The sequence below is a fragment of the Pongo pygmaeus genome, chromosome 10, assembly GCF_028885625.2.
Source record: "Pongo pygmaeus isolate AG05252 chromosome 10, NHGRI_mPonPyg2-v2.0_pri, whole genome shotgun sequence".
NCBI lineage: Eukaryota > Metazoa > Chordata > Mammalia > Primates > Hominidae > Pongo > Pongo pygmaeus.
The window spans coordinates 108,059,576-108,073,178 of record NC_072383.2 but is presented as its reverse complement, the minus strand read 5'-3'; the positions used below and the strand labels follow the sequence as shown (position 1 = coordinate 108,073,178).

Below are 13,603 nucleotides of genomic sequence, written 5' to 3'. Positions count from 1 at the left end.
AGGTACAGCAACACAAAGACAACACATTTCAAAGCACTCAACTCTCTCTCCTTATTCCACCTACAAATGTGCTCTGATTGTTAAAACTTGGAACAGCACAGGATGAGGGAAAAGAAACAGCTCTCCAGGATATCCTGCCTTCACTGACTTCATTTCTCTGAAGCCCAAGATCACAGGGATGAAGACGGAAAAAAGTTATTTGTGGGGGCGAGGATGTAACACTAGAGGCTTCTCACCCCTTACTGGTAGAAATGGTGCTTGATTATGTTGGAAGCAGGAGGCAAGCAGGAGTGAAAACAATATTTGCATCTTCCCTGATCCGTAATTTTTTTTTTTTTTTTTTGAGACATTGTCTATCTCTGTTGTCCAGGCTGGAGTGCAGTGGTGCGATCTCGGCTCATTGCAACCTCCGCTTCCTGGGTTCAAGGGATTCTTGTGCCTCAGCCTCCCAAGTAGCTGGGATTACAGGCGTGCACCACCAAACCCGGCTAATCTTTGTATTCTTAGTAGAAACGGGGTTTCACCATGTTGACCAGGCTGGTCTTGAACTCCTAGCCTCAAGTTATCTGCTCACCTCAGCCTCCCAAAGTGCTGGGATTATAGGCATGAGCCACCACGCTCGGCCTTAATAAACATTTTAACATTGGATTACTTCCCGAGCTGAAGATGAAGCCACCTACCTTCCTTGAACAACACTGACAATGTTCTCCTTCTTAACCAGCATGACAAGTTTAGTAACTGCTTCAAACACGTGTCCACACTGCAAAACGGCATCCCCCTGGGGTGGGGAGGAGACAAGGCATAATTTCAGTATTCACAGCTTAAAGAAACAGACACTCCGATAGAGAACTTTCACGGTGGTCAACTTAACATTTTGGCAGTGTATCGTTTCTGTCTTTTAGTAGAGACTGGTGGCTGTCAATTACCTTTTGCTTGCTGTCCTCTGGTGAAACATGAATGACTAAGATTCCATCACTCAGATTGCTAGTGGAGACACCTTAAGACAGATCCAGAGTTAGGAGCCAAGAACTAGAGAGCTTGACATTAGTACAGAGGAAGAAGAGAGAACGCCCAGGGGCTGCCCAACCCCACACTTCATTCTCCTAGCTGGGCCCAGAAGGATGAAGGGCATACTTTAGAAATCTTAGCCTGCTAGTGGGCTCTGATCACCGTGGAAGGAGACTATTGCCCAACCTGGGTACTTAAGTAAAGTGGTGCTATTAATATTTATGCCAGAATAGGGGGTGCAAGGGGTGCAGGGGTGCAGTCCAGGCTGGGCAACGCTAGGGGAGGAGGGCAGATGGTTTTGTTTTTTGGTTTTTTTTTTTTGAGCCAGGGTCTCACTTTGCCGCCCAGGCTGGAGTGTGTGGCACAATCATAGCTCACTGAAGCTTCGAACTCCCAGGCTCAAGTGATCCTCCTGCCTCAGCCTTCCGAGTAGCTGAGACTACAGGTGTGCATCACTACCCCGGGGTTTATGGGCACCCTACACTTGTGTTTCCCATTTGGGAGCTTCATTACTGGGCTTTCCAGTAGTTGAGTCAACTCAGTGCATTGTTTTAAGATTGCCCACTTCTTACCTTTGAGAGCTGAGTACTCTATTTTCTGCTTGATTTTGGCAAGTTCCACCACGTAAGCTGCTTTCTGAGTAAGAATGAGTTGCCGCTGCCGTGCTTTGAAGCCTTTTCTGTCATATTTAATGACCGGGACACCATACTGCAAGGGGAAGGTGACTTCAAGCGGGGAGGTGGGGCAGAGTACCGAGTTTCTTGCTACTCAGACCCCGGTAAAGTGATGTCAAGCATTTAGAGAAGCTCAAACAGATTTTGCATGTATATATATGTGTGTGTATGTGTATATATACACACACATATATACACACACACATATATTATTTTTATATATATATATATATATTTTTTTTTTTTTTTTTTTTTCTGGCTCTCTGCATGGTGGGGATTTGGATCCCTAGCTCTGCCTACCTGCGTTGCCCTCTGACGAAGTCAAGGCTATGGCTACCTGCCTTGCAGGTCTGCTCTGATGGTCAGAGATGAAAACTCTCACAGCCACAGTGTAATCCAATCCAGTCACAGTGGCTTCTATTCCCCAGGGAACCAAAAAAAAAAGGCAGAGCAGACACTGGCACACACGATCACCCGGGCTTCACCTGCTGCTGTGTGCCAGGCAGCAGCCTGAGCACCTCTCGCCCAACTCATTCATCCTCTCAGTAAACCCATTATCCTCATTCACAGAAGATCAGAGGCACCAAGAGCTTAAGTGACCTGCCCAGGATCTCACGGCTGCTACATTCAAAGCAAGTGTCAGTGCCCAGGCACTATGCCACACTGCCTGTCACCAATAAGGAGGTGTTTCATGATTAAGTTCATGGCTACACTTCATTCAGTTTTGTAGGAAAGCAAACCAAGACAGTTTCTAGGGTGACGGAGGGATCATGAGAACAGCAGTCATTATCTAATCATCGTTTGTTCCCCATCATCTTAGTTAATACCCAAAGCATCACAGTTGAGAGCTTAGTTAATACCAAGCTGCACCCCTGCATTTAAATAGTGCACCCTTTATGGAGAAAGGGGACCCTGCTCTTAGACTCGATGAGGGAATCCTGTTTGAGACTGAGGACACACATCGCCTTACCTGGATTTTCTCATGGCTAATTAGCTGAAGCACTTTCGGATTAATGTCTCCTTCATCTAGAGAGGGAATCAGAAGGCCATGAATCATCACTAAAGTACCAATCCTGTGGAAAAGTCATTGGCATCTGCTAGTTTTGTTATGCATCTCTGTGCTAAGATCTCAGCTGGGGAAATAGCCATCAGGATATGCTGCAGAGTTGAGCATCTGCCTTTGACTTATTTTATTTTTTTTGGAGACAGAGTCTTGCTCTGTCTCCCAGGCTGGAGTGCAGTGGCATGATCTCAGCTCACTGCATTCTCTGCCTCCTGGGTTCAAGCGATTCTCCTGCCTCTGCCTCCCGAGTAGTTGGGACTACAGGTGCATGCCACCACACCCTGCTAATATTTTGTATTTTAGTTGAGATGGGGTTTCGCCATGTTAGCCAGGCTGGTCTCGAACTCCTGAGCTCAGGCAATCCGCCCACCTTGGCCTCCCAAAGTGCTGAGATTACGGGCATGAGCCACCACACTCCACCCTTTAACTCCTTTTAGAATTGGAAAGCCAAATACATAGGCTGGAAAACGTACTTACCTATCCGACTGTTGACAAAGGGTTGATTTAAACTTTCTGTGTAGCCGTCTTTCCTTCCCCTGAAGATTTCACTTGTAACTACCTTTTGCTGCATCTGGTAATACACAATTGAAAATATAAAAATGGCAGCCACAGGCTTCTTTGGGATAGAAGAGCTCTAGACCCATTGAGGTCACATCCTTTGCTGGATAAACTGTGGGAGCCTTGTTACCCTGGAGCATACAAGTCAGAACACCTTCCTGGCTTTGGCCAAAATGCCCTGAAAGTCATATTGGTAGAGACTGGGTTGACATTTCTGCTCGTTCCCTTACTACCTTCCTGAAAGTGGATTTTCCAGAGTTCCCAGAGCAGTTTCTTGTAGATCAGGGATTGGGAAACCACAGCCTGCAGGCCAAACTCAGCCTGCTGTCCCTTTTTGTAAGTAACGTTCTATTGGGACAGAGCCATGCCATTCATGCACACGTTGTCCATGGCTGCTTTCTTACTGTAGCAGCAGAGTTGAGTAATTGCAACAGAGAAAGGCCACAAACCCTGAAATAGTTACTGTTCTAGCCCTTTACACAAAAGACCCGCAGGTTAGCACGGTGAAAAACAGATCTCCAGCAGAAAGGGGTCTACGTTCTCTGCTCCCGTGGATGGATGGCAGGAGCCGTTGCGACTGTGTTCCCATGGTAATGAAGGGAGCCATGCTGATTACAGTAACAGCTGGCATTCATCCAGGGCTCTCTGCTGGTCTACCTGCAATTATCTTAAACATTTCAAGGCATGGGACCAGCATGACCCCCCACTTATAGGTGAAATGGTGGATGAGGAGGACTGACACTCAGGTCCAACTCTTACACCCACCCCCACCACCGGCCACCGCAGACATCACGTCCCTACCATCGCTTTCCGCTCAGCTGTGATCCCGCGGCAGTATTTCTGCACCAAGTTCCTCACGCACATTTTCCTGAGTAGATCTGATGCCTGTGTGGAGAACACACTTCTTTCCACTTGCCTCACTCACTCCCTGTCTGGGGCTGTGGTGATCAAAATGAAGCTTTAAAAAAACACTGCTGAATTCAGTTTGATTTCAAGCACAGTGTTAATATTTTATAGTCACAGCAGCTAACCTGATCTTCTCCCAACTTTTTGCTGTTGTTTAACTAATGATTCTCAAACTTGCATATGTTTATGACTCGCCTGCAGAACTGGCTATAATGAGATTCCTGGAGATTTTGACTCAGTGGGTCCAAAGTAGAGCCCAGGAATCTTACAACAGCCCCGCCTCTAAGTTCCAGACACAGAGGGTCCTCAGACGATCTCTTGAGGGATGCTATTCTAGGAAGGCTACGTCAGGAATAGAAATGATTCAAAAGTGCTCTGTCGGCTGTGCATGGTGACTCTCACCTGTAATCCCAGCATTTTGGGAGGCTGAGGTGGACAGATCACTTGAGGTCAGGAGTTCGAGACTAGCCTGGCCAACATGGCAAAACCCCGTCTCTACTAAAAATACAAAAATTAGCCAGGCATGGTGGCGGGCACCTGTAATCCCAGCTACTCAGGAGGCTGAGGCACGAGAATCGCTTGACCCTGAGAGGCAGAGGTTTCAGTGAGCAGAGATCATGTCACTGCACTCCAGCCTGGGCAACAGAGCAAGACTCCGTCTTATTAAAAAAAAAAAGTTTTAGGTACAAAGATGTGCATTGCAGCACCATTCATAATCATGAAAACTGGAAACTTTTACTGAAAGCAGTGTCTTTCCTGTGGGTCACTGATTTGGGAACATGCTCTCAGGGAGCAGGAACAAGGGTATGAAGGGGGAAGTAACTGTAATCCCAGTTACTCAGAGGGGCTGACACACGAGAATCACTTAAGCCTAGGAGGCAGAGGTTGCAGTGAGCCAAGATCACGCCACTGCACTCTAGCCTGGGTGACAGAGCAAGACTCCATCTCAGGGGGAAAAAAAAAAAAAAAAAAAAAAAGAGTGCTCTGTTTAAACAACCTCCAGTGGCTTTATAATGCTACCAAGGACATCGCAAATTCTGAGGAGTTCAGTTTCTTGTGCAGCATCCTTGGGAAGAAAGGCTTTGCCAGGGCAGCCGTTTCAAGCCAAAGGGAGGCAGCACAAAGACATGCAAGAGTTAAGCTTCGTCAGTGCCCGTGTTACATACAACACTGGAAATCCCAGATTAGTCCTTACATTTTCCAAGATGCCAGGAGGCCTCAGCCAGCTCTTGTCCAGGACAGTCTTTGGAAGGTGATACCGGAGATTCAAGATGTAATTCTTCCGCACAAACACGATAAATTCCTCGTTGTCAGGACAGAGGGGTTTGTTGCGACTGATGAATCCTTTAATGAACCTAAAAAGGAAAATGTTTTCTTACTTGTCTGGACCATTTCTTCACCGAGATTTACATTCTCTTCCCCCTTCGATTCAGAGGTGGCCAAAGTGCTAGAGGCTGTTGAGACGACCACGTAGGCCACAGGCCAAATCTGCCCCACATATATGTTCGATTTCACCCACACGGCCTTTTGTTTTGTTTTGAGGAGCTTTAATTAGCTGCCAATTTAAAAAAAGTTAGGAAGCAGGGCATAAAAGCCAGATTTCAAGGCTGGGCATGGTGGCTCATGCCTGTAATCCCAGCACTTTGGCAGGCTGAGGCAGGCGGATCATTTGAGGTCAAGAATTCGAGACTAGCCTGACCAACATGGTGAAACCCCGTCTCTACTAAAAATACAAAAAATTTAGCCGGGTGTGGTGGTGTGTGCCTGTAATCTCAGCTACTTGGAAGGCTGAGGCAGGAGAATCGCTTGAACCCAGAAGGCGGAGGTTGCAGTGAGCCGAGATCACACCACTGTACTCCAGCCTGGGCGACAGAGTGAGACTCCGTCTCAAACAAAAAAACAAACAACAACAACAAAACCCCAAAAGCCAGATTTCAGTGTTCCTTGAAAATTCAAGCCATCTGGCTACATTTCCCCACAGCAGCAGTAAACTGGAATGGGCTAGTTACTGCCCCACCTTGAGGTAGACTGAGCGTTCCAGTTTGCTGCAGTCTCCACCATGCCCTGTTGTCTTATCCCAGCTCATGAGACTCACTCACTTTACCTGCCTGACATCAGAAGGCATTTGACTTTGTGACTTTTGAGCCAGGCTAAGAGAAATTCCAAATACATTGAGTTGTGATCACCATCAAATTCAGCTCAGAGCAAAGGGATGGACCTGAATTCCAATAGCATTCTGAAGGGAGTTTTTCCTTTCTGTACAAATCCAAAAATCACAAAGAACTCATCTACCTCCATGGCCATCCCCTGCAGGGTACCAGCATTTAGTGACCTGTCCTGTCTGTTGTACCTGAGAACTTACTTTCTGATAATCCGCACAGCCCACTTTCTCCTTTGGATTGCCTTCCGAGCCAGGGCCCCACGCCAGTGGGCTTCCAGTTTGATGGCTGAAAGAATTCACTGCTGGCATTAGAAGGTGAGCACAATCGTATGGAAATACAGGCTTTTCCAGAAGGCTTTGTCCATTCAACAAACATCTGGACGCCCACCGCAGCACTCTGTTAGCCTCAGAGATGGAAGGTCGGATGAATGTCATCAGTTCTTACCTGGGAGCACTCAGGCAACAACTGAACCAGGGGGAGACAGAACAGAGGGGGCTATGGAAGGTTTCCAGGGAAGCCCCGAAATTACATGAGGGAGTCATTTTCCCAGGGTCTTTTTCAGCCACAGCAATGGCACTTGTGATGGTACAGATTAGTCTTACCACCATGTTTAGTCTTACCGGGGTTTACTTTTAGTTGTCTACATTTAAAAATTGGGGTACACAAACAAACTAGGGCACATAAAACTTAGGTTCTGGCTTGTTTCCCAATTTTTTTTTTTTAAGACGGAGTCTTGCTCTGTCGCCCAGGCTGGAGTGCAGTGGTGTGATCTTGGTTCATTGCAACCTCCACTGCCCGGGTTCAAGCGATTCTCCCACCTCAGCCTCCCAAGTAGCTGGGATTACAGGTGTGCACCACCACGCCTGGCTAATTTTTTTGTGTGTTTTTAGTAGAGACGGGGTTTCACCATGTTGGGCAGGCTGATCTCGAACTCCTGACCTCAGGTGATCTGCCCGCCTCAGCCTGCTAAAGTGCTGAAATTACAGGTGTGAGCCACCATGCCCAGCCTGTTTCCCAATTTTTAAATGCTCTTCAGATTTTTTGATTTTTGAGTATTCAGATTTTTAAAACACTTTTCTTCTAATCCTCAGAACAGCATTGTTTCTATTACAAAAAAAAGCAACTTGAATCAACCCAAACGTCCATCAACAGAACAGCTAAGTTGTGGCATACTCATAGCTGAGGGGCTGGCCCACTACAGCCTGCCACTTGTTTATGTAAATAAAGTTTTATTTCAACATGGCCCTGTCCATTCATTGACATATTATCTAAAGCTACTTTCCCGCTACCATGGCAGACTTGAGTTACTGTGATGGAGACCATAAGACTCCCAAGTCTAAAATACTTCCTATAATGCTGACCTCTGCTACAGTGGAATACTATGTAGCTATGAGCAAATGAATAACTAAATCTACACACATCTCCTGGTTGAATTTCAAAATCAATTTGGAGTGCAAAAGTGTCACCCAAAATACCAAGAGTATACCAAGAGTATAGTTTTCTTAAGTTTAAAACATGCCAAATTATAAACAGATTATTTAGAGATACATCATAGATAGTGAAACTATTAAAGAAAAACAAGAGAATGATTAATGCAAAATTCAAGAGAGTGGTTACTCCCAAGAAATGTATGCGTATGGGTGGGAGTGTTGTTTGAGAACATGACTGGGGAGGGACAAAAAAATGGAAGGGCTTCAAGGGTACTTGTATGTTTGAAACCTTTTTCAGAAGTTATTCTTTTATGTTTTTGAGACAGGGTCTCACTTTGTCACCCAGGCTGGAGTGCAGTGGTTCTATCATGGCTCACTGCAACCTCCACCTCCTGGGCTCAAACAATCTTCCTGCATCAGCCCTCCAAGTAGCTGGGACTACAGGCATTAACCACCACGCCTAGCTAATTTTTGGGTGTTTTGTTTTGTTTTGTTTTGGTAGAGACAGGGTTTCACCATGTTACCAAGGCTGGTCTCGAACTCTTGAGCTCAAGTAATCCACCCGCCTCAGCCTCCCAAAGTGCTAGGATTATAGGTATGAGCCACCGCGACTGGCCCACAAAATTATTCTTTAAATGTACACATATTGTAGGTCCAATAAAACATGCCTGTGGAACACATACAGGCCACTATGTTATAATCTCCAATCAATAAGGTAAAAATGAGAAGAGGCCCCAGAACTGGACCCCGAGATAGCCCCACACCAAGGTTTTAAGGATGAGCAGGGGGAGAGAACTCACAAATGTGTCCCCAGGTACCAAGCAGATGAGAAAAGGAGCAAACTCGTTTGTTTCTATTTAATTCTTACCTGCTTGTCTTTTTTTCACGTATTCTCTCCTTCCTAGGCAGCGTTTGTATGTGGCTTGGATTCTTGCAACTTAAAACAAAACAGACGTTTTGGTGAAATGGCTTTGCATTTGTGCATCTTTGTGGTTGTGACCTCCCAGGGTGTTTGGGGGACAATAGAAGGGGGCATCAAAGGCCTGTGGTGTAGTGATGTTTCAGGAAGCTATTTCAGCACTGCAGACCTGAGAGCTGGCTGGTTACATGACACCTGGCTCCCAGATGCTGCCTGGGAACTGGAGTTTCCTTCCTGCCTTTCCTCTTCCCAGGGCAAGGAACAGACCTAGTGCTAAGAGCCCCCCACTTCCATGCCAGGCATTAGATTTCATTCTCATACCCCACCCCACAAGGCAGGCATCATCAGCACACTTTATAAATGGGCACGCAGGCTCAGACAGATGATGAAGACGCTTGCCGGGCAACACAGCTAAGGAGGAGCATGAATCCATGTCTGATCACAGAACACTCTCCCTCGGCTTCTACATCCTGCATCCACCTCCTCCACACAGCAATTTAGGTCCTATCAGAGGCCAAGCTCATCAAGAGACTTACAGAGCAGCCACGTCCTATTCCTTGGGAGCTGGTTAGAGATGCTGGCTCAGGCCCCACTGGCCTAACTGGCCCTTCAACTAGATCCCCAGCCATGGGTGCCCACTGCTACAGAGGTCAGAAAATGAGACCACCAAGCCTTGAAGCCAGACAGACCCACGTTCAAACCACAACTCGGCTGCTTACTTGCTGTGTGGCCTTCAACAAGCTACCAACACCTCCGTGCCTCAGTTTCCCTGCATAGAAAGCGGAGACGATAGCACCTATGTCACTTCCCTCACAGGTCTGTTCTCAGAACAGAATGAGACCACGGTTTAAAGGACTTAGTGTTCACCTGGCGCACAGCAGGCCCTCAAATGACTCAAGCGTAGTTCTTGACAGACCTGTTACATTTCAAAGGAGACGCTCCCTCCCCCCGCAGTTTTGATTTTTTACTTTTTGCATTTCCCCATCTAACTTTTCTCATTGACCATTCCCAGCAAACACCCAGGCTGCAGGCTTTGAAGCTAAACTTTCCGACATCAGACATGCAGACAAGTGAAGTTTTGGAAACGTTAATTTAAAGGGGCTGGTCTCTCACGGTTTTACACCCTAGTAGTGAACAACAGGATCTGATCCAAATGAGAACTCAAACAGCGGAACAACGTTTATATATCTGCCTGCATCTGTGACTGACCTCCAAGCACTCATTAAAGCAGAAATTCACAGGGATCTTATCATAATCCCATATCTCGTTCCTAGTTTCCAAAGCGAATGCTTCTAACACTATATCAAACACCCGTGTTTAAGATTTACCCCCAAGCTCTACTTGTTCATTTCATATTCTATTGAAATCAGGACAGAAAAAGAAATCATACCTAGTTGATGTTTACTAAATTCAAAGGCATCTTCGGTAGCAAACAGAGTTCTGGGGAAACGAATGAATATTTTGGTTCTAGAAGTGAAAAGAAATGTTTCTAGTATTAATTGGTCAGTTTACCATCTAGTGGGTTGGACGGTGCCCCCTTCAAAAATGCATTTCCACTTAGAACCTCAGAATACGATCTTATTTGGAAATAGTGTTTGCAGATGTGATTGAGGTAAGGATAGAAATGAGATCATCCTGTAATAGGGTGGGCCCTAAATCCATTGAGAGTGTCCCTATACACACAGAAAGACACAGGGAGGAGCCCACGTGAGGACGGAGGCAGAGATTGGAGGGACACAGCTACAGCTAAGCAATGCCAGGAGCCACCAGAGCTGGAAGAGGCTCCCGCAGGAACGTGGCCCTGCCAACTCTTGATTTTTGGATTTCTGGCCTCCACAACTAGGAGAGAATAGATTGTTTTAAATCAGCCGCTTTGTGATCATCTGTTACGCAGTCCTAGGAAATGAATAAACCATCCTAAACTGAAGTTGCTTCAAGTTATGTTGCTGGGCTTTAAAGAGTGACGACAAAGAATATGGGTGTTTTTTTTGTTTGTTTGTTTTGTTTTGTTTTGAAACAGAGTCTCAGTTTGTTGCCCAGGCTGGAGTGTAGTGGCGCAATCTCGGCTCACTGCAACCCCCATCTCCCGGGTTCAAGTGATTCTCGTGCCTCAGACTCCCGAGTAGCTGGGATTACAGGCACCAGCCGCCACGCCCAGCCAGACAAATAATGTGAATCTAAGCTTAAAAGAAGATCACGCCGGGCGCAGTGGCTCACACCTGTAATCCCAGCACTTTGGGAGGCCAAGGCAGGTGAATCACCTGAGGTCAGGTGTTTGAGACCAGGTTGACCAACGTGGTGAAACCCTGTCTCTATTAAAAATACAAAAATTAGCCCAGTGTGGTGGTGTGCACCTGTAATCCCACCTACTCGAGAGGCTAAGGCAGGAGAATTGCTTGAACCCAGGAGGTGGAGGTTACAGTGAGCTGAGATTGCGCCACTGCAGCCTGGGTGACAGCAAGACTATGTCTTAAAAAAAATAAAAAAAAAAAAAAGAAGATCACATTAGCCAGCAGAGAGAAGTTACAAATACTGACCTCACATTGCCTGCCCAACCCCAGGCCTGGTGAGGGAAAGTTCCCAGGGCAGCCACTGGGGGCAGCAGTGGATGGTGCCTGGTGATCCCACTCTCCCTTGTCCCTGTTCCAATTTATGGAACAGGGGACAGATAGATCCCACCTCTGACCTCTATGCCCTGCCTCCCTCAGGATGTGCTGAGCCTTGCAGAATCCCCTTGGAGATCTGGATTGAATAAGTAACTGATCCTTGGAACAGGCCCAGAATAGGAGCCTAAAGATGAAGAGAGGCCAAGGCGGCCCAGACGACCATGTAGAACTGGGAGTTAGGAGTCAGCGGGGAAAGCCCATGAACACGATCACAGGCAGAGATCTCTGGAGTGGGGAAGCCCTGCCATCGGAGAATAGATCTTCATGCTGAAGCACGTTTCCCTGCAACCTCATTAACCGTGACCAAAATGACTCACAAGACGGACTCGGATCTTCCCGATTCATGTCCCTTGAGTTGTGCCTGAAAGCTTTCAATGTGTACGAAAGTCTCTGCTCATGGACAACTACAACTGTACAGTTAAGAGTTCTAGCACACCATTTCTGAGATGCTACAGATGATCTCACATTGTCTAAGTCCCAGTGGCTCCTCTGGCAGGTCATGCGTACATGGGAACAGTGAAAGAATCCAGGCACACAGAGGTTAGGTGGCCCCTCTGGTTCCCTCTTTGTTTTGCTAGCAAGGAGGCCCATCTGCTAAGTCAGTTTAGTGCGGAGGGTTCCTTTATAACTTCATCTCCTCCCACCGGCAGCACCATAGCTCTTCTAAGGAATTAAGAGCTGCATTTACATTGAGTAGATTAAACATAAGTCTTGCAAATCTCCATAAATCCCTAGGAATCGAGTCTCCAGGCTCTAGATGGATACGGATCAATGCGTAAAACCCTCTGATGTCAAGGAAAGAGACCATTTGGTGGTCTTCTGGTCACTTACTTGCCTAACTTGTATTCCTCGGGTTTGTAGCCGATGTACTTGATCAGCCGTTCCACGCCCTCTGCTGGAGGCCCGTGCCAGTGCGGCCAGGTGTCTGGGCATAAGGACTTGTACCTAGCAGGAGAGGAGATGGACATGCAGAAGCTGTGACTGTACCTTCCTCTAGCCCTCCCCGACATCCCCGGCCCCAGAGGCCTGCTGAGCACTGCTGTGGCATGTCAGCCACTCAGTGTATGTAGTAGTCCCATCACATGAACTTTCTCGAATTCAAAGATGGGTACTTTGCAAGAAAGAAAGAAGAGAGAAACTGTTTCAATATGGTAAGGAGTATGACCTGTCTTTGTAGAACAATGACATCATCAGATGCTCAACCCAGTGACTCAATTCCACTCATAGGTATCTGTCCAAGAGAAATGAAAAGGTGTCCGAACATTCATACCTGAATGTTCATAGCAGCCATTGGGTGTAGCAGTGCATGGTGCTATGATTCATAATAGCCAAAAGGTGGAAACAACCCAGATGTCCATCAACAGAAAACTGAACAGACAAACAAATGTAGTCTAGCACCAAAAGAAAAACTTCTATGCTTGAGACCAGGTACGGTGCCTCATGCCTGTGATCCCAGCAATTTGGGAGGCCAAGGCAGGAGGATCACTTGAGGCCAAGCATTTGAGACCAGCCCAGGCAGACCCTGTCTCTACTTAAAAAAAAAAAAAAAAAAGGTCAGGCGCGGTGGCTCAAGCCTGTAATCCCAGCACTTTGGGAGGCCGAGGCGGGCCGATCACGAGGTCAGGAGATCGAGACCATCCTGGCTAACATGGTGAAACCCCATCTCTACTAAAAATACAAAACAAATTTAGCCAGGCGTGGTGGCGGGTGCCTGTAGTCCCAGCTACTGGGGAGGCTGAGGAAGGAGAATGGCGTGAACCTGGGAGGCGGAGCTTGCAGTGAGCCGAGATTGCGCCACTGCACTCCAGCCTGGGCGACAGAGCAAGACTCCGTCTCAAAAAAAAAAAAAATTTTTTTTTTAGCCAGGTGTGGCGGTATGCGGCTGTAGTCCCAGCTACGCAGGAGGATCGCTTGAGTCCAGGAGGTAGAGGCTTCAGGGAGCACTCCAGCCTGGTTAAGAGCGACCCTGTCTCAAGAAAGAGTAGAGAAGAGAAAGAAAGGGTTCCATGCTTGGGAAGTGATGAGGGCTTCCCCCGCCCCCAGGGGTAATTTTGGCTCCAGTGTTAAGAACCTGATTCCAGCATGCAGTTCCCTTCTACCCTGCAGTCCCTAGAAAGAGAACCTGATGTCTGTAGTATAATGAAACAAGTGAACGCAGAATTCAGAAGTGCAGATGGATCAAGGCTGGAAGCGACACAACCACAGCCACTGGCATAG

At 47.0% G+C, this 13,603-nt stretch overlaps 1 protein-coding gene across 1 annotated transcript in view; it reads right to left on the bottom strand.

Annotated features, from left to right (window-relative positions):
- Nucleotides 1-13,603, bottom strand: part of MYO1H (myosin IH) — a 104,130-nt gene that overhangs the window by 4,103 nt on the left and 86,424 nt on the right. Inside the window, exons 19-29 of the mRNA XM_054445385.2 lie at nucleotides 12,218-12,331; nucleotides 10,111-10,187; nucleotides 8,670-8,738; nucleotides 6,572-6,656; nucleotides 5,405-5,564; nucleotides 4,105-4,188; nucleotides 3,223-3,316; nucleotides 2,653-2,708; nucleotides 1,581-1,716; nucleotides 927-997; nucleotides 681-778 (exon numbers count right to left, since the gene is read on the bottom strand). Coding sequence (XP_054301360.1) covers nucleotides 681-778; nucleotides 927-997; nucleotides 1,581-1,716; nucleotides 2,653-2,708; nucleotides 3,223-3,316; nucleotides 4,105-4,188; nucleotides 5,405-5,564; nucleotides 6,572-6,656; nucleotides 8,670-8,738; nucleotides 10,111-10,187; nucleotides 12,218-12,331 — 1,044 coding nt within the window. The remainder of the gene's footprint in view (nucleotides 1-680; nucleotides 779-926; nucleotides 998-1,580; nucleotides 1,717-2,652; nucleotides 2,709-3,222; nucleotides 3,317-4,104; nucleotides 4,189-5,404; nucleotides 5,565-6,571; nucleotides 6,657-8,669; nucleotides 8,739-10,110; nucleotides 10,188-12,217; nucleotides 12,332-13,603) is intronic.